Genomic DNA, 27,820 nt, shown 5'->3' with positions numbered 1-27,820 from the left:
ACAAAGGATTTATTTTATCCTAGACATATTTATATTGACCTTTTTGATAATTTAAAATGAAGTTCAAATAAAAAAAATTAAAGTTATCTTTCTTTATCGATTGACAATAGTAATTATTCAATATATAAAAATCATACACAGTGAAGAAATCTTTAAAAAAAAACATTAATTGTGCATATTTGTAATTATTAATATCTAGGAAATAGCATTTGAAGGGCGATATTGGTATTCTTAACACTATAACAAATGAAACTATTTCTATTTTGAATGAAACTATCTCTATTGTTGAATGAAACTATTTCTATTGTTGAATGAAACTATCTCTATTGTCGAATGAAACTATCTTTATTGTTGAATGAGACTATCTCTATTGATGATTGTTGCTAAGTGCTGGCCACCTGGGCCTAGATTATCTTAGTTTGAAAAGTGTAACCTAGAATAGCGAGATATAAATAGAACAAGATAGTACTGGCCTACCTATGCCTCACCTCTACCATTTGAAACATCGATATTTGTGTTTCATTCGATGGAGGACCTGCTGGCCATGTTGTCAGGATCAAGTGGTATTTGGCCTTCTTTTTGGTTATTACGCTGAGTTGGAATTCCCTGTGTGGTAATCAAAATATCGCAATGCCGCTGACGTCCTGAAGTGATACAGATAGAACGTGATATAAAGGTCAGGACTGTATTGGTTGTTTATGTCTTCAAGTCCTAGTTGGCAACTCAAAGTGTTTGGTAATGGCTTTCAAATGGACACCTTGTACCAAGTGTTTCTAAGTGTTTTAATGCTTGTACACATCACAGGTTTGTCGAAAGATTTCTAGTACGTGCATTAAAAACCTTTTGATCCTTTCTAAAGTATGTGTCTTTCTTTGTTATTCTGTCTTTCTCTCCGATATACTGTAGTTTCTCTCCGATATCCTGTAGTTTCTCTCCGATATACTTTAGTTTCTCTCCGATATCCTGTAGTTTCTCACCGATATCCTGTAGTTTCTCTCCGATATCCTGTAGTTTCTCTCCGATATACTTTAGTTTCTCTCCGATATCCTGTAGTTTCTCACCGATATCCTGTAGTTTCTCTCCGATATCCTGTAGTTTCTCTCCGATATCCTGTAGTTTCTCTCCGATATACTGTAGTTTCTCTCCGATATACTTTAGTTTCTCTCCGATATCCTGTAGTTTCTCTCCGATATCCTGTAGTTTCTCTCCGATATACTGTAGTTTCTCTCCGATATACTGTAGTTTCTCTCCGATATCCTGTAGCTTCTCTCCGATATACTTTAGTTTCTCTCCGATATCCTGTAGTTTCTCACCGATATCCTGTAGTTTCTCTCCGATATCCTGTAGTTTCTCTCCGATATCCTGTAGTTTCTCTCCGATATACTTTAGTTTCTCTCCGATATCCTGTAGTTTCTCTCCGATATCCTGTAGTTTCTCTCCGATATACTGTAGTTTCTCTCCGATATACTGTAGTTTCTCTCCGATATCCTGTAGTTTCTCTCCGATATCCTGTAGTTTCTCTCCGATATACTTTAGTTTCTCTCCGATATCCTGTAGTTTCTCACCGATATGATGTAGTTTCTCTCCGATATCCTGTAGTTTCTCTCCGATATACTGTAGTTTCTCTCCGATATCCTGTAGTTTCTCTCCGATATCCTGTAGTTTCTCTCCGATATCCTGTAGTTTCTCTCCGATATACTTTAGTTTCTCTCCGATATGATGTAGTTTCTCTCCGATATCCTGTAGTTTCTCTCTGATATCCTGTAGTTTCTCTCCGATATACTTTAGTTTCTCTCCGATATGATGTAGTTTCTCTCCGATATCCTGTAGTTTCTCTCCGATATCCTGTAGTTTCTCTCCGATATACTTTAGTTTCTCTCCGATATGATGTAGTTTCTCTCCGATATGATGTAGTTTCTCTCCGATATCCTGTAGTTTCTCTCCGATATGCTGTAGTTTCTCTCCGATATACTGTAGTTTCTCTCCGATATACTGTAGTTTCTCTCCGATATACTGTAGTTTCTCTCCGATATGATGTAGTTTCTCTCCGATATACTTTAGTTTCTCTCCGATATGATGTAGTTTCTCTCCGATATGATGTAGTTTCTCTCCGATATCCTGTAGTTTCTCTCCGATATGCTGTAGTTTCTCTCCGATATACTGTAGTTTCTCTCCGATATACTGTAGTTTCTCTCCGATATACTGTAGTTTCTCTCCGATATACTGTAGTTTCTCTCCGATATGATGTAGTTTCTCTCCGATATACTGTAGTTTCTCTCCGATATACTGTAGTTTCTCTCCGATATACTGTAGTTTCTCTCCGATATACTGTAGTTTTTCTCCGATATACTGTAGTTTCTCTCCGATATACTGTTTCGTACTTTTTTTTTCTATACACGCATCTATTTGTATTTACTTTCTTTTAAGTGTACAAACTTTTTCATGAGTTTATGACGTTCAATATTATTTTTCATAGCACTTTAACGGCAACATTGACATTGTTTGCGACATTCTTTTGTGTGTGTGTTATTTTTCTGTCAAAATAACTCAAAAATGAAATCTGTGTCAATTGTATTACTTTTCGCGTCTTAAAGCCAAAACGAAAAGGCGTCGTATCTTGATAAGGGAGCTGCTGTTTGCCGATGACGCGGCACTCGTATCTCACTCACAAGGAGGTCTACAGAAGCTAGTGAACGCCTTAGCAGCTGCTTGTCAAGAGTTTAGCCTTACTATAAGTCTCTCCAAGACCGAAATCCTGGCACAAGACGTCGCAGAAATACCTATAATACAAATTGGGAACCACACCCTTTCAGTGGTGCAGGAATTTACCTACTTGGGTTCAACAATTGTCAGTAACCTAGACTTAGACATCGAGCTGACAAAAAGGATAGGAAAAGCTACCACAGCATTGGCAAAACTCTCCAAGCGCGTCTGGGAAAATGGTAAATTGACCACAGCGACCAAAATCCTAGTCTACAACGCCTGTGTTTTGAGCACTCTCCTTTATGGCAGTGAAAGCTGGTCAACATACATGTACCAAGAGCACAGATTGAATAGTTTCCACTTGCGCTGCCTGAGACGCATAATGGGCATCTCTTGGAGGGACCATGTCTCCAATCAGGAAGTTTTGAGATTGGCCAATATGAACAGCATGTATGCTCTCCTGACACAAAGAAGATTACGCTGGCTCGGACATGTCACCCGCATGCCAGATGGTAGAATCCCGAAAGATATCTTATATGCTGAGCTTGTGGAAGGAGTCAGACCCAAGGGCCGCCCAAGACTAACATATAGAGATGTCTGCAAGCGAGACATGAGAGCCTCTGGCATCAGCGAAAGTATGTGGGAAAACATAGCCAAAGACCGGAGTGCATGGAGACAGACTGTGCGTGCTGGGACAACCCTTGCTGAGAACAAAAGAATTGAAGCGGCCTTAATCAAGAGGGAAAAAAAGAAAGCTGCCCTGTCCGCTAGCCCTAAATCAGAGGCATACACATGTACGAATTGTGGCAAAGTCTGCCATTCTAGAATTGGCTTGATTAGCCACACCAGATTCTGCCCGTCTCAAGATTAAGCCAAAACCAGTGACTCATTTGGGCGCATCCATTGCCTTTCGAGACAAAAGGAGCCATCTATCTATCTATCTATCTCTCTATCTATCTATCTATCTATCTATCTATCTCCTTCCCTTTAAATGCAGGTCCTGTTGAAAAAAAAACAATTGGAATGTACAGCGCTATCTTTGGAATGACATTAGTGAACTGAATTATTTGTTAGAGATAACATGAGATTTGGTGCGTAAATTGTGCGTTTGTTTGTTATTTTATTTTTTTAGCAGTGACATTTAGCTAGCGACTATGACGTAATTTAAGTCAGAGGGTTGATACTAGCCATCAATTTAAATGTTAGTTGATGAGACAGATTCGTTCGAGGCAGTTCTAGTACAGCAGTACAAAGTAGTATGGACTTTGGGTTTTTCGTATAGAGACAGTGACGACAATGTTGAATAAAATGTATTTGTTAATATATTCTACTTGAATCCAATCTTAATCAACTCATTGTTGGCCTAGTGGTGTGTTCCACTTGGTGTGCTAGTTTGAAGTTACCTGCTACATTATCATAATCAAAGTTCTACACTTAGCATCAGCACATCAAATCCCCAACCTCTGCAGGGTGAGGACATTTTATTTCGGGGAGGGAGGGATGAACACCCACCCCTGCAGAGGTGGAGCTGGGAGTGTTCGGGGCCCGTAGGCGAGTGTCTTATCAGAGCCACGAATAGTTGTAATAAAGGTTGACGGTGACAAAAGATTCACTGGTTGCCCCACCCTCTCATGTCACCTCTGACCCCTGATCCAACATGATTATTGTTTCGAGAAAAATGTATTACATTGACACAAATGTTTACATACAGACTAAGTTGGAAGTCAGGGTTAAGGACTATCATAATAGTATATTAACTTTTGGTTCATTTGGGATCTAGTGCATACGGTTGTGCCCTGGTTAATCAGTAGTTTGCTTTTTTTCAATTCTGAATTTAGATTACACGTTTTGTCTTAAATGTTTATGATACTAGAGAGTTAAGTATTTTAAAAAATTTGGGTCAGATTTTACTAGCATTCTGGATTTACAAGATGATTAGGCAAAAAAAAATATTTTTCTTTTTTCAGTTCTCGTCTATGAAATAAACCTGTCGTAGTCTATCAAATAACCCATGTTCCTCACTATTCAAAAAACTCATTTCCCTCTATCAAATAACTCATTTCCCTCTATCAAATAACCCAGTTCTAGCCTATTAAATGACCCAGTTCTAGTCTGTCCAATAACACAGTTCTAGCCTATTGAATGACCCAGTTCTAGTCTGTCCAATAACCCAGTTCTAGTCTATTAAATGACCCAGTTCTAGTCTAATAAATAACCCAGTTCTAGTCTATTAAATGACCCAGTTCTAGTCTAATAAATAACCCAGTTCTAGTCTATTAAATGACCCAGTTCTAGTCTGTCCAATAACCCAGTTCTAGCCTATTAAATGACCCAGTTCTAGTCTGTCCAATAACACAGTTCTAGCCTATTGAATGACCCAGTTCTAGTCTGTCCAATAACCCAGTTCTAGTCTATTAAATGACCCAGTTCTAGTCTAATAAATAACCCAGTTCTAGCCTATTAAATAACCCAGTTCTAGTCTGTCCAATAACCCAGTTCTAGTCTAATAAATGACCCAGTTCTAGTCGGTCGAATAACCCAGTAATCCTATCGTCACAATTCAAAAACTAAGTTCTCCTATTTCCAACCATTGGTCTTAGAAATGTCCATGCCAAACTTTGAAAGAACTTGATGTTCAATACCAGAGGATGGCGTCTTCGTTTATGACACTGCATTTTGACATCAGCTTTTTTTGTTTCATTCCAGATGGGACTCCTGATTTTGACTCTAGTAGCCCTCAATATGACAGAGCTCAAACCCCACAGTATATTGCTGGGAGCCCTCAGACAGAACAGGGGTGAAGAACCCCATGTCCAGGCCTGGTTATTAGATAAAAGCCTTTCTAACCACCAAGGGGATAATGGCGCCTGGCGCCGACGCCCTACTGGACTTCACTGAAGGTCATTAGAGATGATGCCCGTTGCCGACACTGCGGGGAATCAGAAGAAACGGTGGTGCACGTCTTGCAAGAGTGTCTGCTGCTCCGCGAGCTGCGTGGAGACGTATCCAATGGTCAACTAGTTTTGTATGGAAGCTATGAGAATTTAAGTGATTGCTTAACATGCATGACTAGATTCACCTAGGAACACGCCTAGGACATAATCATCTTTTTTGAAGTAACGTCTGTAAGATAAGATAAGATAAGATAAAATCATCTATTTCTATGACGTTCTTAGACGACCAACAGCTTGGAGTTCCTTAAAGCTAGTCAGGTAACCATTAAAGGTGGTCTCAGGGGCGTACTAAAATAAATGTTCAGCGTGATTTGAACTCGAGACTCCCTACCTACGGAAGCCATGCGCTTTACTACTTAGCTACTACACCCCTTGTGAAACAGATACTACGATGCCCTATGATTCTTGTTTCAGGAAACCATTTCAACTGTCTTATGATTCTTGTTTAACAAACTATTTCTACAGTCCTATGATTCTTGTTTCAGGAAACATTTTCTACTATCCTATGATTCTTGTTTAACAAACTATTTCTACAGTCCTATGATTCTTGTTTCAGGAAACATTTTCTACTATCCTATGATTCTTGTTTCAGGAAACTATTTCTACTGTCCTATGATTCTTGTTTCAGGAACTATTTCTACAGACCTATGATTCTTGTTTCAGGAAACATTTTCTACTATCCTATGATTCTTGTTTCAGGAAACTATTTCTACTGTCCTATGATTCTTGTTTCAGGAACTATTTCTACAGACCTATGATTCTTGTTTCAGGAAACTATTTCTACAGTCCTATGATTCTTGTTTCAGGAACTATTTCTACAGTTCTATGATTCTTGTTTCAGGAAACTATTTCTACAGTCCTATGATTCTTGTTTCAGGAAACATTTTCTACAGTCCTATGATTCTTGTTTCAGGAACTATTTCTACAGACCTATGATTCTTGTTTCAGGAAACTATTTCTACAGTCCTATGATTCTTGTTTCAGGAACTATTTCTACAGTCCTATGATTCTTGTTTCAGGAAACTATTTCTACAGTCCTATGATTCTTGTTTAGGAAACATTTTCTACAGTCCTATGATTCTTGTTTCAGGAAACTATTTCTACAGTCCTATGATTCTTGTTTCAGGAAACATTTTCTACAGTCCTATGATTCTTGTTTCAGGAAACATTTTCTACAGTCCTATGATTCTTGTTTCAGGAAACTATTTCTACAGTCCTATGATTCTTGTTTCAGGAAACATTTTCTACAGTCCTATGATTCTTGTTTCAGGAAACTATTTCTACAGTCCTATGATTCTTGTTTCAGGAAACTATTTCTACAGTCCTATGATTCTTGTTTCAGGAAACTATTTCTACAGTCCTATGATTCTTGTTTCAGGAACTATTTCTACAGACCTATGATTCTTGTTTCAGGAAACTATTTCTACAGTCCTATGATTCTTGTTTCAGGAACTATTTCTACAGTCCTATGATTCTTGTTTCAGGAAACTATTTCTACAGTCCTATGATTCTTGTTTAGGAAACATTTTCAACAGTCCTATGATTCTTGTTTCAGGAAACTATTTCTACAGTCCTATGATTCTTGTTTCAGGAAACATTTTCTACAGTCCTATGATTCTTGTTTCAGGAAACATTTTCTACAGTCCTATGATTCTTGTTTCAGGAAACTATTTCTACAGTCCTATGATTCTTGTTTCAGGAAACATTTTCTACAGTCCTATGATTCTTGTTTCAGGAAACTATTTCTACAGTCCTATGATTCTTGTTTAGGAAACATTTTCTACAGTCCTATGATTCTTGTTTCAGGAAACTATTTCTACAGTCCTATGATTCTTGTTTCAGGAAACATTTTCTACAGTCCTATGATTCTTGTTTCAGGAAACATTTTCTACAGTCCTATGATTCTTGTTTCAGGAAACTATTTCTACAGTCCTATGATTCTTGTTTCAGGAAACATTTTCTACAGTCCTATGATTCTTGTTTCAGGAAACTATTTCTACAGTCCTATGATTCTTGTTTCAGGAAACTATTTCTACAGTCCTATGATTCTTGTTTCAGGAAACTATTTCTACAGTCCTATGATTCTTGTTTCAGGAAACATTTTCTACAGTCCTATGATTCTTGTTTCAGGAAACTATTTCTACAGTCCTATGATTCCTGTTTCAGGAAACTATTTCTACAGTCCTGTGATTCTTGTTTCAGGAAACTATTTCTACAGTCCTATGATTCTTGTTTCAGGAAACTATTTCTACAGTCCTATGATTCTTGTTTCAGGAAACTATTTCTACAGTCCTATGATTCTTGTTTCAGGAAACTATTTCTACTGTCCTATGATTCTTGTTTCAGGAAACATTTTCTACAGTCCTATGATTCTTGTTTCAGGAAACTATTTCTACAGTCCTATGATTCTTGTTTCAGGAAACTATTTCTACTGTCCTATGATTCTTGTTTCAGGAAACATTTTCTACAGTCCTATGATTCTTGTTTCAGGAAACATTTTCTACAGTCCTATGATTCTTGTTTCAGGAAACTATTTCTACAGTCCTATGATTCCTGTTTCAGGAAACTATTTCTACAGTCCTATGATTCCTGTTTCAGGAAACTATTTCTACAGTCCTATGATTCTTGTTTCAGGAAACTATTTCTACAGTCCTATGATTCTTGTTTCAGGAAACTATTTCTACAGTCCTATGATTCTTGTTTCAGGAAACTATTTCTACAGTCCTATGATTCCTGTTTCAGGAAACATTTTCTACAGTCCTATGATTCTTGTTTCAGGAAACTATTTCTACAGTCCTATGATTCTTGTTTCAGGAAACTATTTCTACAGTCCTATGATTCCTGTTTCAGGAAACTATTTCTACAGTCCTATGATTCTTGTTTCAGGAAACATTTTCTACAGTCCTATGATTCTTGTTTCAGGAAACTATTTCTACAGTCCTATGATTCTTGTTTCAGGACACAGTGGTAGACACTGTAGATAAGAACGATGCTTTCTACTCTGTTGGAAATAATGGGACGCTTCTGACATTTCCTTTGCCTAGAAACAAAATTTCAGTTCTCAATGTCTGCTGTAGAGCAAGATGGAAACATGACCAATAAGACAAGCCCATGGACAGCACCAGAATATTACAGTCAGTATTGATTTCATTTTATTAATATAGTTATTGTAATCTCCTGGTTCAATATAAATCCAGGTTATTGTAATAGTATCTATAATATAGAATGTACTGTAGAAACGGCAAATGTTTATTTACTAGCCTATGATTCACTCAGAATAGTAACTTTATATTTTTTTACTACAATACTGAAAGTAAACAGCGTGTTGTGTATTCAAGTTTAAAAAAAACAAAAAAAAACAAGCAAAATATTTAAAAAATAGGTTTTAAAAAAAGCTAATTTAATACCTCACTATCACTGTCATATCTCTTTACACGGGTCAATGTAATTCTCCCTTATTCTATGTACATTATAAATAATTCAATACAACTATTTGTTGAGCTAGCTGTATTATATGTTGAAACTATTTGCTGGGTATTTAAACTTCCGTGAATATAAGTTTAGTGAAATACGTGTAAAATAATCGACCAAGACAGACACAGAGAGACAGACACAGAGACAGACACAGACACAGAGACAGACACAGAGACAGACACAGAGACAGAGACAGACACAGAGACAGACACAGAGACAGACATAGAGACAGACACAGAGACAGACACAGAGACAGAGACAGAGACAGACACAGAGACAGACACAGACACAGAGACAGAGACAGAGACAGACACAGAGACAGACACAGAGACAGAGACAGAGAGTGAGTTGATACGAGCTTTGTAAACTGTCTGCTTCATTAACGACTATGTTTCTTATGTTCTCTTAAAAGTTTCTAGTTTATTTGATGGAAGTTTAAATGTCCTGCAAATTATTTCAAAATGTCATACAGCTAGCTCAACAAATATATCTGATATTCTGAAACCACTGTCATGTAGCCATTATTGATCCCAATAGAAGAAGTTCCAGATTTGTATCATCTACAAACCGGTGGGCACGCCCATTGTAGTAACGAAATTAGGCTAGGAATATTCATGTTTATAGAATGCTTTTCAAAGCTATTTTATTGTAATTGTTTTAGCCGTACTATTGTTTCTATGCCAGTTAATTTTTAATTTAACGTTTTACTATTAAAACGAATAAAATCTGACTCTATGTTTACAATAGGTAGAACTAGCTGTATGGAAAAGAAAACGTATTTGAAAACATTTTCAGGCTATTTCAAACAGATGAACTTTACAATAAACGGACAAAATAACACTGTGATCGTCAATATCCACGACATTCTCAGTGCACAGTGGACGGCTACCCTACGCCCGTTGTTCTGCTCAACACATTGCGGACAAAGCAACCTAAGCTATTTTCAGAGATGGTGGTTACATCAGGACATCCGGTCAATTATACAGCAGACCGTTTCGTTGTTGGTTATTACACGTGCAAGTCGGACATACTCACAGGAAACTTGTTCAGGGTTATCAACGTCTTGTGTCGCTGTAAGTAGAGAGAGAACTAAATAGATAGATAGATAGATAGATAGATAGATAGATAGATAGATAGATAGATAGATAGATAGATAGATAGATAGATAAACTAATTGATTGACTGACTGACCGACTGATTGAATTTTTGATTGATCGATTGATTGATTGATTGATACCTATATAGAAAGGTCAGGTGATGGGGTATAGTGAAAAATCGCTTGGCTTTCAAACCGAAGAGTCCTGGGTTCTAATTTTGGTGAAGACTTCTGGGATTTGAAATTTCTAGATTGTTAGAATGTTCTGAAGTCTACTCAACTCTAATGGGTACCTGACATTGTTTGACATTACCTGACATTATTTGACATTACCTGACATTATTTGACATTACCTGGCATTATATGACATTACCTGACATTGTTTGACATTACCTGACATCATTTGACATTACCTGACATTATTTGAGGAAAAGTAAAGACAGTTGATCGTTGTGACATCCTCATTAAAAGTCGACCATAGAAATAGACGACCTATATAGATGGCAAGGTCTGAACGAGGGACTGGACTTTACAAGATAGAAAGATAGATTGAAAGAAACAAAGAAAGAAAAGTAATGATTGATTGATTGATTTTTTGTCTCTCATTCCTTTTATCTCCCTTTATTAGATTTAACACTACATGTATTCTGTTTATTTCCCTCTCGTGTTCTGTCGACAGGTCAGCTAAGAACCCATGGTTATGAAAACAATGTAGCTGACATCGATGTTCAAAGCATTGATGTCGACTTCTATGACAATCTCGTTACATTCCGAGTGTTTGGCTACCCAGGGCCCAGGACCATGAACCTGTCTTCCAATGAAGTGATCTTTGATGAAGGAGTGCATCTTTCTCATGAGACAGCCAGTAAAAACTCCTCTTACGACATCAAAATAATGTTTTTGAACCAGTCATTGTTAAAAAGATATAACGTCTTCAATGTAACTGTCAACAATGGATACTACACCTCTATCTTTACATTGCAGTGTACAGGTAAAGTCTCTCGTAGAACTAGTTAACAAAAGTACATGTCGATTGTGTCATTTTACTTCCCTTAAATTTAAAATACCATACACATTTCTAAAACTATCTTTGATATAATCAAGCATAAAAATGTACAGATTATGCGATAAGCAAGCAAAATATAATATAAATACAAATTTTTTTATTTTTTTTTCGAGTGAAGGGAGAGCACCGTACAAATGCTGTCATATCACTTAATATTGCAAGGATTACCTCCCCTTATTCCATGTGATACACAATTAATTAATTACCGTTAATTGATTAACTAGTTGGTTAATCTTTTGATTGATTGATGCATTGTCATCAACAATCAATAATTGTGCAAAGTTTACCTTGATACGAGAATGGAAAGTGGAGAGTAAAAAGTGCACAAGAATCCACCAGAACAACGGTCAAACAGAGCGAGATAATTCAAGTATTCTTTAAATATTGGGGCAGTAAATGGTAGTCAAAAAATATAAAGTTGGTTAATCGGATTATCAGTTTATTGGACCTGTTGTTTATTTCAACAGAATCAGAAAGTACCTAACAAATCTATAAAAGAATCCAATCCTGTTGATCAGAAAAGCGTGTTTTTCATTTTTCAAAAACATCAAGAACACACACGCATCGCCACCAATTTTTCCAATCCCCACAGACTCACTCACAGCTTTATCTCACATCAATCTCCACACACAAGGCTTAGTGGTTAAGCACTCAGCTTCCTAACCTGTGGTCCTGGTTTCAAATCTCGGTAAACACTTGGATTCCACTAAACTCTAATGTGTCTTGAAACTGAGATTCGTTACGAGTTGAGCTGTTCGATAAACTTCTGTTAATAGCAAGTCAACTTTCTCTTAGGTATATTCTCGTGGGATGGAGACTGAACCTGGGTATGCTATTGCATGAAAAGATGCTTGTTACCAAACAATAGTTTGAAGAAAAAAAAACATTTCTATAACAGTTGTCCTCAATAAAGATTTTGATGTCCCGGGAAACATCAAATGTAAATATGTGGGTCCAAAAGATAGAAAGATAAACGCAGGGAATAGAACCATCATTACAGACTATACTATAACTACTAAATATAGCATACGACATTGTATGATAACTGTTATATAGCATAACATTATAAATATATCAGTTGTTTGTTGTTGTTTATTTCAGTATGTTCAAAGCACAACGATGGTAGAGCAACAGTCTTCAGTTCCAATGTGCACTACATCTTTCTTGTGCTTATTTTGACTTATATGTGTATCTGAGTACTGTGCTGGCTCAGATTGCTCACACGTGAAAGCATCCATTTATCAACTTGAGTAGTCCACCGAGCGGACACTAGCTTTGTCTGCATCAATTGTGGCAGAAAATGTAGGTCGCTACTGGGTCCGCGTGGTCAAAGAATCACAGCACTCATCCTTAAATATTCGGACTCGAGGCCAATCTCTTACAATACTTTCAAAGTTGGGAAAGGGAGAGTACTAAAAAAAAAATATTGTCCCAATAAAAAACAATAAAAAAAGAAAAGTAAATACTTAAAATGATTTTTTTTTTGTTTACATGTTGATACTGACGCCATTTAAGCCTTAAGATTTGAAACTAGTTCTTAAGGCGCAATGTGGATTCGTTAAATTAAAAATGTATATAAACATAGTAAGATATAAGCAAGAGAACAATTATGATTTAAGTTACGAACAACGAGGGGAACGATTCCATTACCTTTGTTTCGCATATGTACCGAATTCTCGATGACAAAATCATTCTTGTCTAGGACACAAAGCCAACTCTTTTAAAGCTTGGGAAATCAACTGTTGGGAATATACTTATAAAAAAACGAATTAATTATTTTCCTTCCCAGTAAAAGCACTCAAACGTTTAATTAAACTAATAAACATGTTGTTTTTTATTGCATTGGTGGTAATGTATAGATTACATATTGCAAGCAACTGTTATTGTACACTTGTACAGATGGCATTGTAACATAGAAGTTCATCTTGGTCAGTACTACATGAACTGGACAACACAAACCAAGCTGACATTTGATACTACTTAATTTCACCAAACACTATTAGAACAATCGAATTGATAATTTAAAAGAATAAAATATTGGCCTTAATCACTTGTGCCAATCCATTTCTTGACCAGGCCATGTATTGAACGCTGGTTTGTATTTTGGGAGTAATATCTGGCGTGTTGTTATCTGTTATCTAACAAAGTCTCATTCGCTGCCGTTTGTCATTAATGCTAGGCTAATCTCCCGTTAGCCTAGTACATTTCCATATTAACAAATTTATAAATTTCGACTAACATTCGACACTAAATTCAGACGGATGAGGAGGCTACAATCCTATATGCTTGCGAATGTAGGACGCTGACTGCAGATCTCGAGAGGAGGATACTAGCAATGGAATTGAGAAGCTACAGAAAGATTCTAGTTATCACAAAGACTGCAATGACAAATAAAGGGATTAGAAACAGGACAACAATAGGACCACACGATGACCTGCTAACTACTGTAAAAAAAAATGCAAACTTAAACTGTATGGCCATATGCCAAATTCCTCGTTTCACTTGAATAAGCTAAAAGAAAATATAATGTACGATTAATTTCATCTGTTTTATCAACTCACTCTTTCTGTCTGTCTGTTTTTCTGTCTATCTGTCTGGTAAAAAGTGTGTATACGTTATTTCTCCCACGCCCATTCTCGGATCAAGTTGAAGCTTTGCAGAGTTATTAATTGGAATTGACAAGACATGAATTAATAAGCTAAACTTATTAGATAAACTCTAGATAAACTTTAGATAAACTTTTTTAAAAAAGATTTTTGTTATAGTTTGCTTGTTATTTTCCATGGTTCCCTCCTTTATGTGATAAGACCTTAATTTGGGAGGAAATTATTCATCTCTTTCAACTATAGACGTGCCTACCTCCGTAGCTTCCCACATCCTAAATTCATACATCATCATATTCATATAACAGAACCTTTGAGGGCATCACTACTGAATCATACAGTACTTCACGCCTTCTGTTTACATTCAAAACTGATTCCAATGTAGTTTTGAACTACGATACTACGCCCGGTAAGATTGTCATTGCAAAACAGTTGGTTCTTTCTTCCATCAACATTCATCCAAACTTTAGGGCTATTAATAGTTGATTATGTTTTCTTAAATATTGTTTTCAATTGGAGGATGAGTTTCGTGTCTAGTTTTCTTATGTCATAAGCATAGAAATGAAATAAGATAACTTATTAGTATAATTGTTAAGAATCAAATTTTAATCTTAAATTTATATATTGTGCCTTTGGATGCCAGTGATAACAATGATATGACCCAAAAAGATGTACAGCCACTTTCTGTTGTATATTATGTTCATATGGTGAAACTAACAAGAGTGTTATGTGGTCCAGTTTATTATCTGATTTCATTGTCTTAGATTAGCTTTGGTTTAAGTCCATTGAAGCGCTGTCGGCCATGTTAACACACATCTGTACTATTGATATTGTGTCCTACATTGAAGTATCATGTTCAAAGTTTGTGAAAGACAAATGCAGGGCAAGTTATGGTTCATGTTTCAGCTTCTTTCTGTTGCATTTTCGGAAATCAACCGAACAAGTTAGTGAAAAAAATAATGTAATATAATTGAATTAATTAATTCCAAATTCATTTTTTAAAATGTAACATAAATCATTAACATGTCTGCCTTACTTTTTTTTTTCATCATTCTGATAAATTGTGGTGTATTTTTATGCACGGATTTAACACTATAAATTTAATTAGTCAATATTAATGTAGTCTACAAAATACGTAACTAATGATAAGCTTTATACTGAAGCTCTATAATAATTTTTACATAATGCACTGCATAATAAAATTATTGTTCCTGGTCATTTCATCCCCGGTCACTTCATCCCCAGATGATTTTATCCTCTAATCAATCAAAAATTCTTGTAAAAAAATATAAATTAGCAATATTTCATATATTCTATTTTTATTTACATGAAAAAACGAATCAAACATTAACAACTAAGAATAGAATATGATGTCATTAAAAATATTTTAAAAAAAGTAACATCTATAAATATAGAGCTATTGTAAAACTTGTTTTTGTGTGTCAATTGAAATCAATAAGATAGGCCATTGCTAGTAGGTACGACAGACGTTCCATTGATTTGTATTGCTGTACATCGTTTGTAATGTCTAGGTCAGTGTTTGTAATGTCTAGGCCAGTGTTTGTAATGTCTAGGCCAGTGTTTGTAATGTCTAGGCCAGTGTTTGTAATGTCTAGGCCAGTGTTTGTAATGTCTAGGCCAGTGTTTGTAATGTCTAGGCCAGTGTTTGTAATGTCTAGGCCAGTGTTTGTATTGTCTAGGCCAGTGTTTGTTATGTCTAGGCCAGTGTTTGTAATGTCTAGGCCAGTGTTTGTAATGTCTAGGCCAGTGTTTGTAATGTCTAGGCCAGTGTTTGTAATGTCTAGGCCAGTGTTTGTAATGTCTGGGCCAGTGTTTGTAATGTCTAGGCCAGTGTTTGTAATGTCTAGGCCAGTGTTTGCAATGTCTAGGCCAGTGTTTGTAATGTCTAGGCCAGTGTTTGTAATGTCTAGGCCAGTGTTTGTAATGTCTAGGCCAGTGTTTGTAATGTCTAGGCCAGTGTTTGTAATGTCTAGGCCAGTGTTTGTAATGTCTAGGCCAGTGTTTGTAATGTCTAGGCCAGTGTTTGTAATGTCTAGGCCAGTGTTTGTAATGTCTAGGCCAGTGTTTGTAATGTTGTTTGAAATGGCACGCTTGCTTATAGTGAAGAAAAAACGATTGACGAATAAAGTGAAAGATGGCCGCCAAGAGATAAGTTATCAGTGGAAAGATCATAAGTAATCTAATTGTTCTCATCTCTGAATAGATTTCCACTACTTCCACACCTTGGACTTTGATGATAAATTATGAGTCTGATTATAATTATTTAAATTGTACTTTTAACTCTCAAAAGATTTTCCCTACTTCCAATACACTGTGGTCTTTCATTATTGCATCACTCAATATGCTTAGGATAGTATTGACATCCTTACAACAATAAGAAACAATAAAACTAAATACAAAACTCCGCGTCACAATACATCTACTTATTGACATTTATTCTTTCATTTCTCCACAAGTATGAAGAGAGTAGAGGGAATCACTTTATACGCCATAATAACATGTCGGAAATATCAACAAGTGTTCTAAATAAATATATTTTTTATATCAGATCAAATGAGTGCTTAAAGACAAAGCCTTAACAACACAATTACACAATGACTAAGAAAAAAAAAGTTAATTGGGGATGAAGTAACCAGGGATGAAGTGACAGGGGATGAAATGACCAGTCACTAAATTTCTAAGCTCTTCTACTTGTAGCAAAAAAATAATAATAATATTTAGAATTTAGTTTTCATAAGGCCTGATCAAGAATCTTTCAATAAAGCACCTTTGGCATTGTGAATATTTAATGTATATATATATATGTATGTGTATATGTATGTATGTATTTTATAGAGCGATAGTTTTTCTCTTGAAAATTAATTAATGTTAGATAAAAAAAAAACTGTGGAACATATTTTTACCCCGCCCCCGCCCTTTCTTCTCCCAGAGAAAGAGTCCTGGTTAAACGAATGGATAGATCTCGAACATTCCAATAATATTTAAATGATAAACATTTAGATCTAGGATGAGAAAACGTGGCATAAATTTTGTATGGACATTAATTTATTAACTCTTCCGTGAGAAAAGACTTGCATTCCAAAATTATCGAAAGTGACGGTCATGTCAAGAACACGATAGGGATTTCAAAGCCGATGTTTACTCTAGTTTAGATCTAGATCTCTAACCAAATTTAAATTTATTTCATTTTTAGCTAAAACTAGAGTTGTTGTTTTTTTCATTTGACCATCGAGCTAGTAATTGTTTTCTCAGCGATTTACATCAGCTGTTAAATTTCTAGAAAAATCGTTAGAGCCGTTTTTGAAATTAGAGTCCAGGTACCTCCATGAAGTTCTGAGAGGTAATGTAAAAATATATTCTTTGTGTAACAATCGAAAAGATTAAAACGTTCATTCTGCAAGCTGCAAAGTGTCTATAAAGTATGACACGGTATATTCTTACTTACTTACTTAGACTTAGGTCCTCCTGCGCCGTTCGGCGCATTGGGCGGCAAGCTGTCTCCATAATGATCTGTCACTGGCAATGTCTGAAGCCTCCTCCCACCTGGTGTCCACTGTTCTGAGGTCCTCCATGAAGGTGTGTCGCCAGGTAATACGAGTACGTCCCTGTTTGCGCTTTCCTCGTTTTGGCTTCCATGTTATCGCAACTCTTGGTGTGCGTAATTCATTTTGACGTAGAACATGTCCCGCAAACCTCATGCGACGCTCAGTCACAACCTCACTAAGTGTTCGACTCCCAGTTCGGCATAGGATTTCCTTGTTTGAGATCCGGTCTGTGTAACTGACTCCCAAAATCCGTCTCAGCCATCTCTGTTGAGCCACATTTAGTCTTTTCTCAATTTTGACAGATGACTTCCACGTCTCACATGCATATGTAACAATTGGAATGACGATTGTGTTGAGAAGGTGTATTTTTGTCTCGAGTCCAATGGCTTGGCTAGTCCAAATAGGCTGCAGCCTTTGGAAAATGCTCCCTGCCTTTCCTATTCGACATGCTACATCATGGTAAGCATCTCCATCATTTGTTATGATGCTGCCAAGGTACGTGAACTTGTCCAGCTCTTCAAGCTTTGACTCGCCAAGTCTGACGGGGACACCCTTTGCCTTATATCCAACTCGCATAATTTTAGTCTTATCCAAGTTTATGCGGAGGCCAATTTTGGGTGCCTCTCTGTCTAGGCTCTCCGTCATTTCTTGAATGCATTTATTTGTAGCCCCGAGTAGTGCAACATCATCAGCAAAGTCCAAGTCCGTCAATCGGAGTTGTTCATGCCATGGAATACCAAAGGCAGTCTGGTTCATTGCTCTCCTCATTATGTAGTCGATGGCTAGGAGGAAAAGGAAGGGAGATAAGATGCACCCCTGTCTCACACCTGTCTCGATTGTAAAAAACTCTGTTGTTCCCTCTTCTGTTTTAATGCAGCAACTAGACTGACTGTAAAGGTGTCGTAGGATCTGGACGAATTTTTCTGGGATACCGTATTCTCTAACTATTTTCCATAGTGATTCTCGGTGGACACTATCAAACGCTTTTTTGAAGTCCACAGAACTGATCGTTAGCCGTTGTTGGTACTCAAGACTTTGTTCTATGATATTTCGTAAAACGAAAATCTGCTCTGTACATGATCTGCCTCTTCGGAAACCTGCTTGTTCTTCTCTGAGCCTTTCATCTACAGACTGTTGAAGCCGTCTCAACAAAACAGTGCTGAAAACTTTGCCTGGAACAGAGAGGAGAGTAATGCCCCTCCAGTTGTTGCAGTCTGCCAAGTTGCCCTTTTTTGGAAGCTTTACAATCACTCCCTTTTGCCAGTCCTCTGGGACTTTTGAAGTTCGCCAACAGAGATTTAAGAGATCAGTCATTCTGTTAACAATGCACTGTCCCCCATATTTTAGCATTTCTGCTAATATCATGTCTAGTCCTGGTGCTTTGTTATTCTTTAGCACTGCTATGGCCATGGTAACCTCCTCAGCAGTTATTGGGTCTGTCTTGACCTTGAGATCATTGTCTGGAGAGGGGTCCTTGAATATGTAAGTTAGGTCTGGCGACAGTTGGTTAAGGGTCTCTTTAAAGTGCTCTACCCATCTTGCATCCTGTTCTTCTTTTATTAACAAAGTTTTGCCTTGCTTGTCTTTTATTGGTGCCCTATGTCCACTCTTTGCTCCAGTGAGATCTCGGACAATACGATGGAGGGTGTTTGTGTCATTTCTGCTTGCAGCTGCTTGTGCCTCTTGTCCCTTCTGCTCACTCCAGTCCCGTTTATCTCGCCGACAGCTTCTCTTTACTTTCAGATCTGCTTCCCTATAGGCTTCTTCCGCTAGGCTGCGATCCTGTAGGTATATTCACGGTATATTCAAATATCCGTAATAGTTTTATGAATTTTACAACAGAACTTTTATGAATTTGTTTTGTTTCTGTTTTTAAATTGCAGATGAAAGTCAAGCTTTCTTTTGTGACAGTCCTCATTATGACAGTCTTCAATATCCTCAGCATTACGCGTGTCGTTACAATCTGTGCATGAAGTGTTTGGCTAATAGCACATTCCAAGAGATCAATTCAACTTTAGCTATTCAACTCAACGTTAGTATAAACAAGTAAATAGTCATTGTCTATGTTGCTGCGATGGGAAACATTAACTGGAATCGAAGTTTATGGTTTGAGAACTATTCAGAATAATTGTTTATATAAGTATGTTTAACCTTTGATGGAAGCAATAGACTATTATATTAAACGAAGTTGTGATGTCATTGAGTATAACAGTAGCTACCATGTCGAATTGTTCCACTATCTAAACTTTTCAATCGCCGTATCTTCATGCTGGTCTTCCACTAGTTTAATCAAAACAGCCATTGGTCGTAACTATGGCCATTTAACTTAATCTATTCTAAACTATATCATGGGATGTTGGGCTGAACATATTTGAATGTCTATGGGAAGTGGTGGCCTATGGTTAAAGAAATTGCTTCCGAACCGATCGATCTCGAGTTCGAATACAGGCGGAGATATGGAAATTGATTTCGAAATTCGGGAAGGACACCCCTGAGTTTGTTAAACTCAAAGGTGTCACCCTACTTTGTTTGTTCTTCTGTACATGATTTGATGTTAATTAAGAATTGAAGATTGTTACCTCCATGTTCAAACCTCGCTCAGAATGGTAGGGGATGGCGACGAGCAGGGTTCAAACCAGGGATCATTAGACGACAGTCCAGATCGCATACCACACGACCAGACTGCCATCCACTTAGTTTGGAAAAGTAAAGATATGCCCTCGTTAATCGTAAGCAAAAGAAGCAGTTGAGCTTTACATCAAGAGCCCCCTAGATTGCAAGGTTTGATATGGAGCTTATTTTACTTAAGTTAAGAACATTAACAGAGTTCTGAAAGAACTTCTCAAAGATGACACATTTTTCTCAAGAATTTCTTACAAATATTCTGTATTCAAAGAAAGTATACATTTTAAGGATTTCCAGCTGACATTGTTAGCATTTGAGAACATGTTATACGTGTATATTCTAAATGGGTTTTGGAGCAAAACTCGTTCTAAAAAGAACATTTTGGTGAAGGGAAAATCGCTTGGCTACCGAAATTAAGTGTCTTGTACTAGAAACCCGGTAAAAAAACTGAGATTTTGAAGTTTCGGACATTTCAGGACGCTCCAGCGTCTACCCAATTCTATAGGGTACCTGACATTAGTTGGAAGTTAATAGTGGCTATGCTGACACCCTCGTTAATCCATCGAAACAGATGACTTTTAGTATCTACCGGTTGGATTGTAAGACCTAAAAGAGGTACCACTTCTAAAACACTATTATCCAAGAAAATAAATTGCTGCATATTTTTGGAAACAATTACCAGTTTGTTTATTCTATTACAAACTTTTGGACCTTCGCGTTGCTTTTTTAAACTTTCTTTAATTCAGATTGTTTCATAAATTATTTACGTACATAGGATCGGTTTTAGACCACTGCAATCTATGCGCCGCAGTGGGCCCCGCACTTTCATAGGCCCCGCGCGAATTTGTAGGTGTAAATTATTAAATTAACCATTTATAAAGGGTTCCTGGAATTCTCCTGAAATTCTAAAATATACGAAAAAGTAATGAAAATCTCCTGAAATTATTAAAGTCTTCTGAAAACTCATGCAAATCTCCTTAAAAACAGACAAAATTGTCATTTTGGGATGTCATTCAAGATGGACAACGCCAATCCTACTCGCGATAAAAAAACGGCATTGTCAGCTTTCTTTTAATAAAAATATAATAATGATGCGAATTGTAACCAAACCAAGAAAAGTTCAAATACTTAATTTACTTTTATAGTCCCTTGCATACAAATATAGATCTAAATCTATCTCAACCTCTTAAAAAAAGACAAAAGCGATATTTTGCTAGTCGATAGTAAATCTAAAAGGCAGATCTGAATGTTTATCGGCTTTTTGTTGAAAAACTGCTATCTACTGTATTGTAAAGTTAATTTGACAGTGATTTTGTACTTAGTAAAGTATGAATCAAATGCTAAGACGAATTTATTTTCTAATACAAAATCTTAATTTTCACTTATTATCGTTATCACAACCCACAATGGGAACCTGCCCAATCCACTTCGCATAGGGCCTCGCAATATGTAGGACCGGCCCTTTAGAGAATTTTTTTTTCTTTCTAACTTCAGAATAAAAGTATTGAAACTCTGATTGGTCAGAAAAATTTGATTTCTTCCACTGGAAATGAAACACAGATCACATTCGTTCTGCCTGAAAGTGAAGGTCTTTTTGAAGGTCCTACTCGGTTCCAGTTTTCTGTGTCTGGTGTAGACCAAGATGGGAATGTCACGGAGACCCACCCCTGGACATCACCAGAGCAATATAGTAAGGAAGGAAAGTTCAGCGTGGAAAAAAGTCTCTACAAATAAATGCAGCAGGTTATAACGATATAAGCGAAATGTTTAAGTAACATTGGACACAAAGTTATGATGCAAGTTTTTAATTAAAAATTAGAAAATGTATCTGTTGGGTAAATATTTAATCGCTAAGTCTGAGAATATTATTATCATGACTAATTATTAAATATCCTAAGCACATAGGCCTACATCAATCTTTTTTTTTTTTACAAGCTTAACAAATGTTTGGACACATGATTATTTTTGTGTAAGATCATATATTAGCGTCAGTCAAAATAGCTTTACGAGTGGGAATATGATGCTAGGACATAATTAAGGCAAGTTTCTTCTAAAATTGTTAATTTTAGCTTTGCCATTTCCAAGTAACGAACTATACACCTAAATTACTTTTTTTTAGCATTTGGACCAAAAAAAATGTTATTTAAGTCTGACTAGATCGTCCACTCAAAATTAAATACCATTTTATGCTTTAATTTTTTTTCAAGTAGACCTAATTAAACAGAACTTTAAAATATTACATTCTTTTAACTTTTATTTTTAGTTTTAGAAGTCAGAACCTACCATGAAATTATGCAGACATTACAATGCAAACCAATGTTATCTTTAAACAACAGTTACAAAAATGAAAGCTGTTTATTTTGTCTTTGAAGAATCTCCAACACAAGTCAATTTTACGGTCAACGGCTTGAAAGATAATGTGGTTGTCCATGTTGGTGAGGTCGCCAGGTTTCAATGTTCGGCAGACGGCTACCCAGAAGCAGTGGTAACAGTGACGTCACAGCAAATGTTTTCTGAGAATGTCTTCAACAATGTTGTCTTCACGTCTGAGGTCTCTGTCAATGTCAGCAGTTACTTCGTGTCTGGAATGTATTCCTGTTCCACAGAGGTGTCTTCAAATTTTATCCATCAGGAAATACAAGTGTTGGTGCCTAGTAAGTGTAAAGTTGATTAATTATATCAAGAGTTATTTGATAAATATATAAAATATGTGTACATTTGTAACTGCAAAGCATAAACGTGGATAAGTTCTATTGCAGCTAACAGCAGTGATACATTGATACTAGAATCAACAGACCCAAAATATGAATGAGCGTATTTATCAAGGTCACGCTATAAAATCAAGTCAAAAGCCTATGTTGGAGAAATTACGATGCGCAGGTTAAAAAAAAATAAAATGGGGGTTCCAGAGAGAGAATAAGAGAGAGTGAGAAAGAGAACGGGTCGTGACATTTCATTGTAACACAGCGGTTCTCAACCTTTTAAGCTCGGCGACCCCTTTTTTACAATCCCCCACTCTGACGCGGCCTCCCACCCCCAAACACACACATACAGCAATAGAAGAGTAGACAATAACAATCCATATTTTGATGGTCTTAGGCGACCCCTGGCAAATCGTCAATCGACCTCCAAAGGGGTCGTGACCCACAGGTTGAGAACCCCTGTAGTGTAACAGATGCATTAATTCACGGGCTAAAACGTATATTTGGTTGATCGTTAAAATGTGGCCCGTGTAGTAAAAATTAAAAAAAAAAAAAGAAGGGGGTGTTATGGCCATAATGGAAATTGTAAAGTCTGGGGAAAAACCAACAGAAGTCGCCGGTGTGTACTGCTAGTGTACTACTAGTGTACTGCTAGTGTACTGCTAGTGTACTGCTAGTGTACTACTAGTGTCAGTAGAAGCTTCTGTAGTACATGTTTGAAATGTTTCCTATCTAACAAAGAAATGTGTATCTTTAAGGCCGAGTGGTAAGGCTATAGGTCTGGGGACACAGGAAACTCGCGTTCGAATCTCGGTTAAGAATGGGAGTTTGAATTTCGGTATTTTCATGCGTCTCGAGTTCAGCCAACTCTAATGGGTACCTGACCTACGTTGGGGTACTCAATGTGGTTGGCCAGATGGCACTCTTGTGACATAAAAGCTTTTTGGTGTTTCCAATGTACAGCATTAAAGGAAGTATTTAGAGGCTATCCCACGCTCACCCACCTCAATACTCGGCTATTTACAATTGTCTCGCTTTGCCGGGACACGATTCTCAATGTCAGTGTATCAATGTAGGTCTAGACTCTAGACTCTAGACTAAGAATAACATGAGCGCAAAATGTTCCTGAACATTCATTTATATAAATTAAATGTATTAAAACTCTTTAAGGAATAGGGCCTACCTGTGGAAGATAAATAGACTGTTCGTGAAAAATATTTTCTAGACATTCAGCCAAATGTGATTTTTTTTTTTTTGATTTTTTTTTTTTATATTTTTTGTTTTGTCTGTAAAAATTGTTCACCCCTTTACGCCTCGCTAAAAGCATGGCACAGCAAAAAGGGGTTCTCCATTTTCAAATTCGGACAGGTGTTGGCGTTTCCGTCTGAAGGCGGAAAAATGTTCCTGTTCGAACTCGCAGACAGGTGGGGATGATGCATTAGGGTCACCAAGTGACTTGGTCTGTCTGTCAGTGCCGATTGAACGAGGCTCCTTTTAAGTAGTGGCCGCCAAGGCGGCTGGACCTGTCCATTTAGCGGCTTGACCGGTAGTTATGTCGTCTTCTTGTGAAATGGGAGATTAGTTTGCCATGGTGTACACTCTAACGCCATGGACGTTGTTTGCTATTTTATTGCGCACATGTATATTTTGTTTGTTTGGTTGCGGTGTGGTCAAAGGGAAGCAATACTTGAGTTAATATGAGAAAATCTATCAGTCGCAGCAACGGCATAAATTTAGTTATTTGTAATGCTAAGGACATCACGTAATGCTGGCTAACTCTTGCAGTGAAACACTTTGGGTAATATTAACCGGTAGCACTGCAAGAAGGCCACGTGCTAAAAATCTATAGACACGTGGAAAATGCAATTTTTGTTCGAAAGGTCAGCTCTATTTTTAAATGGTACCCGTTTGCCGATTATTAGTACATTTTTTTGCGAGAGTGAAGCATTGTGTTACATTTGCTTAAATTCCCACAGACTAGCGGAAGCACAGTAAAAGTACATTATCAGTTCTTATCAGCTATAAATCTTATACGTGACTCATTGAGTCATAACTGTAATAAACTGATATTTGGTACTAGGCAAGATGTCCTGGGCTTGATCTGCTCTCGCCACAGGTCGACCCGGTATTGCATTCCTTCCGGCAATGGCCCAAGTCAATAAATGGTACGAATGGTAGATCTCCTTTCACTCCTCCTCCTTTCATAGTTCTCTTTTTTTTTTCCTTCTACACTTGTGTAGCAATACTCTCCCTTGTGTATTCATAAAATGACATGTTTTTGTGTGCACATATTAGCACTGCATAATCAATTTTTTAAGCTTTTCTGTTAATAATTATTAGGCAATTTCAAAGTTCTGTTTAGCGTCTTTGACATTATTTAGTTTATTGTGGAAATGTCCAATAGAATTTAATTAATTCCTGTCAAAATACCATGGAGCAATACAGAAGTAATATGCTACAGTAAACAGTTCAAAATACTCATGCGCTTACGTTTTATATATTCAGGTCAGCTGAGAACAAAAGATTACATTCTCGGGATCGTGCCAGTACAGCGGGTATCGGCTGATCTGAAGGGTCCATCATTTACTATTGATGTCTACGGCTACCCACCGCCTACGACTATGATACTGAGCTCAAACAACTTTGTGATTTCGGAAGGTGTGTCTGTGAGCTATAAACCACCAGAGACGCAAACACTGGGATTTGGACACATACACATCTATTTCTCAAACAAAGTTTTGATATCTCAGTATGTCTGCTTTAATCTCACTGTCGATAATGGATTTGAAACTATTTTTGAATTCTGTTGTGCAGGTAATTCATAATATATTAGTCTATGTTTGTACATAACTTTAACAGTCTCTTTGACAAATCATAACTGTTCTTTTAAAACAAATCAGTAAGCTCTAATATAATATAATATAATATAATATAATATAATATAATATAATATAATAATATAATATAATATAATATAATATTTAATATAATATAATACAATGTTATACAATATAGTCAAAATACTCTAGTACACATTAATTCAGAATAATAAAGCGTAGTTATTTTTTTTATTCATTTTTAAACATTATTCTATAACTATTAAAACCTAATCTTTTGGGTTAGATACAACATTATAAAACATATTGACAACCTCGACACATACATATTCAACGTACTGTCACTAACCATGAGATTTCACATTCCCGCAGTGTAGATTCAGGCTCATGAATTAAAGGCTTTGGTATTTCTTGGTCTTTGGAACAAGAGTTCATTATGTCAGTATGGAAGCAGAAGCGTATGCTTTACGAAAAATATATATAAAATACATATAATACAAAAGTAATAATCAGTCGTTATGCAGCTGAAAATGTCTGTACTCCCAAAGTGTTTTGGTGCTTTCATATAAATATTGTTACGTATTTCTGAATCTTCTGGCTAGAAGTATTAGTTGGCACACAAATAAAAACACTGTAAAGAACTTGACGACTAAACTTTCAGTTTCATATAACTTTAATGACTATTAACTCTAACATTACTGTAACATGTAGCGTAGAAGACTGTACAATATCTGTCAGTTTACAGTTAGCTATACTTCGTTGCCATTCATCTCTTCTCAATTTGCATCGAGCCGTATTCCACAGAACAGACCAACGACACACTTCCCAGTGTCGCTCCAGGTCTCCTAAAGCTGAACCAAGTCGCACTCAAGTCTACCGAATCAGAGCCGCACACGTCTTACATCGACTGTATCGACTGTAACGGCTCAAGTCCACTGTAGTTCGCTGTATAGACTTTAACGACAGTAGTCCACTCCAGTTAACTCTACCCTAGTTAACTTGCATCGAGTCGTACACATTTCTCTTCCACAGAGCCGCACACGTCTTACATCGTCTGTATCGACTGTAACGGCTCACTCACGACTCCATACGACTCACTTTCACATTAACTCTCTGGCTTATATAGAGTCCCTAATCGCTTGTCCAAAGTTGCACAAACACGGCTAGTATCCTCTGGAATAACACGTGAGGAAACGTCACATCCTGTCTTTGTTTATACACGTAGATTCCAGAAAACATCGGCTGCAGTGTCATCAAGTCAGGGTCACACGTAGTGACCTTTATCTGTCACTGTTCATTAGTAACTGTCCCTCTACTTACATCTATTCGTCCCCTGGAACAACACGTGAGGACACGTCACATCCTGTCTTTGTTTGTACATGTAGATTCCAGGGAACACTAGCTGCTGTGTCATCTCGCCGGGGTCATACGTTGACCTCTACCTATCACTGTTCATTTGTAACAATATGTTGATAACAGCAGGATTTCTCAAATTTTGTGACACGTGCCCCCTGGGGTTGGAAAGTCGTGACAAAGGTGGATGGCAAAAAATCTTTTTTTTTTTTATTTTTGTTTTTATTTTGTAAGATATTTTAAAGATAAACTAAAGACTTGCCGTGAGTGGACCACTTTGGGGGCCGATTTTATGTTTCCGCACAAAAAGTCTTTGTAACCATGTTTTTACTTCAGATTGGCGTCTTGTATGAAAGATAACTTTGTTATAATGGAATACATACGCTTCATTCAGTCATAACTTTGTTATAATGGAATACATACGCTTCATTCAGTCATAACTTTGTCTCTTTCAGAATGTCCAGTACCTACAAGAAACACTGGAGGATCTATAAATAGTAACTTTACTATATTTAGTATGTACATACATTATAGTGCCATTTTTATTTTAGTCTTTTTGTCTATAAGATAATAAATAAATCTAAAATGATTATATGTGTTAATATTATTTTTTTGGTTCCAACTCGTAACCCATCAAACATTTTACCACTCGGCTGAGGACATAATATTCTTAAAAGTTAAGACCTTTCAGCGACTCTCTACTAGATAATAAAGCTTTCTTTACGCTGGATGTTTTTAAAAACATTATATTAACTCACTCCATCTGTCTGTCTTTATGTCTGTCGGGTTGGGTTTCCCACTTCCCATTACCTGGTCAATTTAAAACTAAGGAGAATTATTC

General features: G+C 36.7%; 1 protein-coding gene and 1 non-coding gene across 4 annotated transcripts; both read left to right on the top strand.

Annotated features, from left to right (window-relative positions):
- Positions 1-212: 212 nt before the first annotated feature.
- On the top strand, positions 213-27,569 carry LOC106059732 (uncharacterized). Of its 3 annotated transcripts, XM_013217422.2 has the most exons (9): positions 8,366-8,791; positions 9,927-10,204; positions 10,907-11,218; positions 12,395-14,839; positions 19,346-19,494; positions 21,582-21,777; positions 22,460-22,741; positions 25,295-25,603; positions 27,435-27,569. In XM_013217422.2, exons 4-9 carry the CDS (start codon positions 14,749-14,751, stop codon positions 27,548-27,550), a joined length of 1,143 nt encoding a protein of 380 aa, XP_013072876.2. In that variant the 5' UTR covers positions 8,366-8,791; positions 9,927-10,204; positions 10,907-11,218; positions 12,395-14,748; the 3' UTR covers positions 27,551-27,569. The 3 variants fall into 3 exon arrangements, 1 of the variants encoding a protein (XP_013072876.2); XR_008779719.1 differs by lacking the exons at positions 19,346-19,494; positions 21,582-21,777; positions 22,460-22,741; positions 25,295-25,603; positions 27,435-27,569 and adding an exon at positions 213-804 and having other exon boundaries at positions 5,410-8,791; positions 12,395-14,728; XR_008779720.1 differs by lacking the exons at positions 19,346-19,494; positions 21,582-21,777; positions 22,460-22,741; positions 25,295-25,603; positions 27,435-27,569 and having other exon boundaries at positions 2,789-8,791; positions 12,395-14,728.
- Positions 24,756-24,948, top strand: LOC129928459 (U2 spliceosomal RNA). The gene has a single exon (XR_008780001.1). It is a non-coding gene; the product is annotated as a U2 spliceosomal RNA (small nuclear RNA).
- Positions 27,570-27,820: the final 251 nt, after the last annotated feature.

Source organism: Biomphalaria glabrata, chromosome 9, assembly GCF_947242115.1.
Source record: "Biomphalaria glabrata chromosome 9, xgBioGlab47.1, whole genome shotgun sequence".
Taxonomy (NCBI): Eukaryota; Metazoa; Mollusca; class Gastropoda; family Planorbidae; genus Biomphalaria; species Biomphalaria glabrata.
The sequence above is the reverse complement of the archived record's forward strand: the minus strand, read 5'-3'. Positions and strand labels throughout refer to the sequence as shown.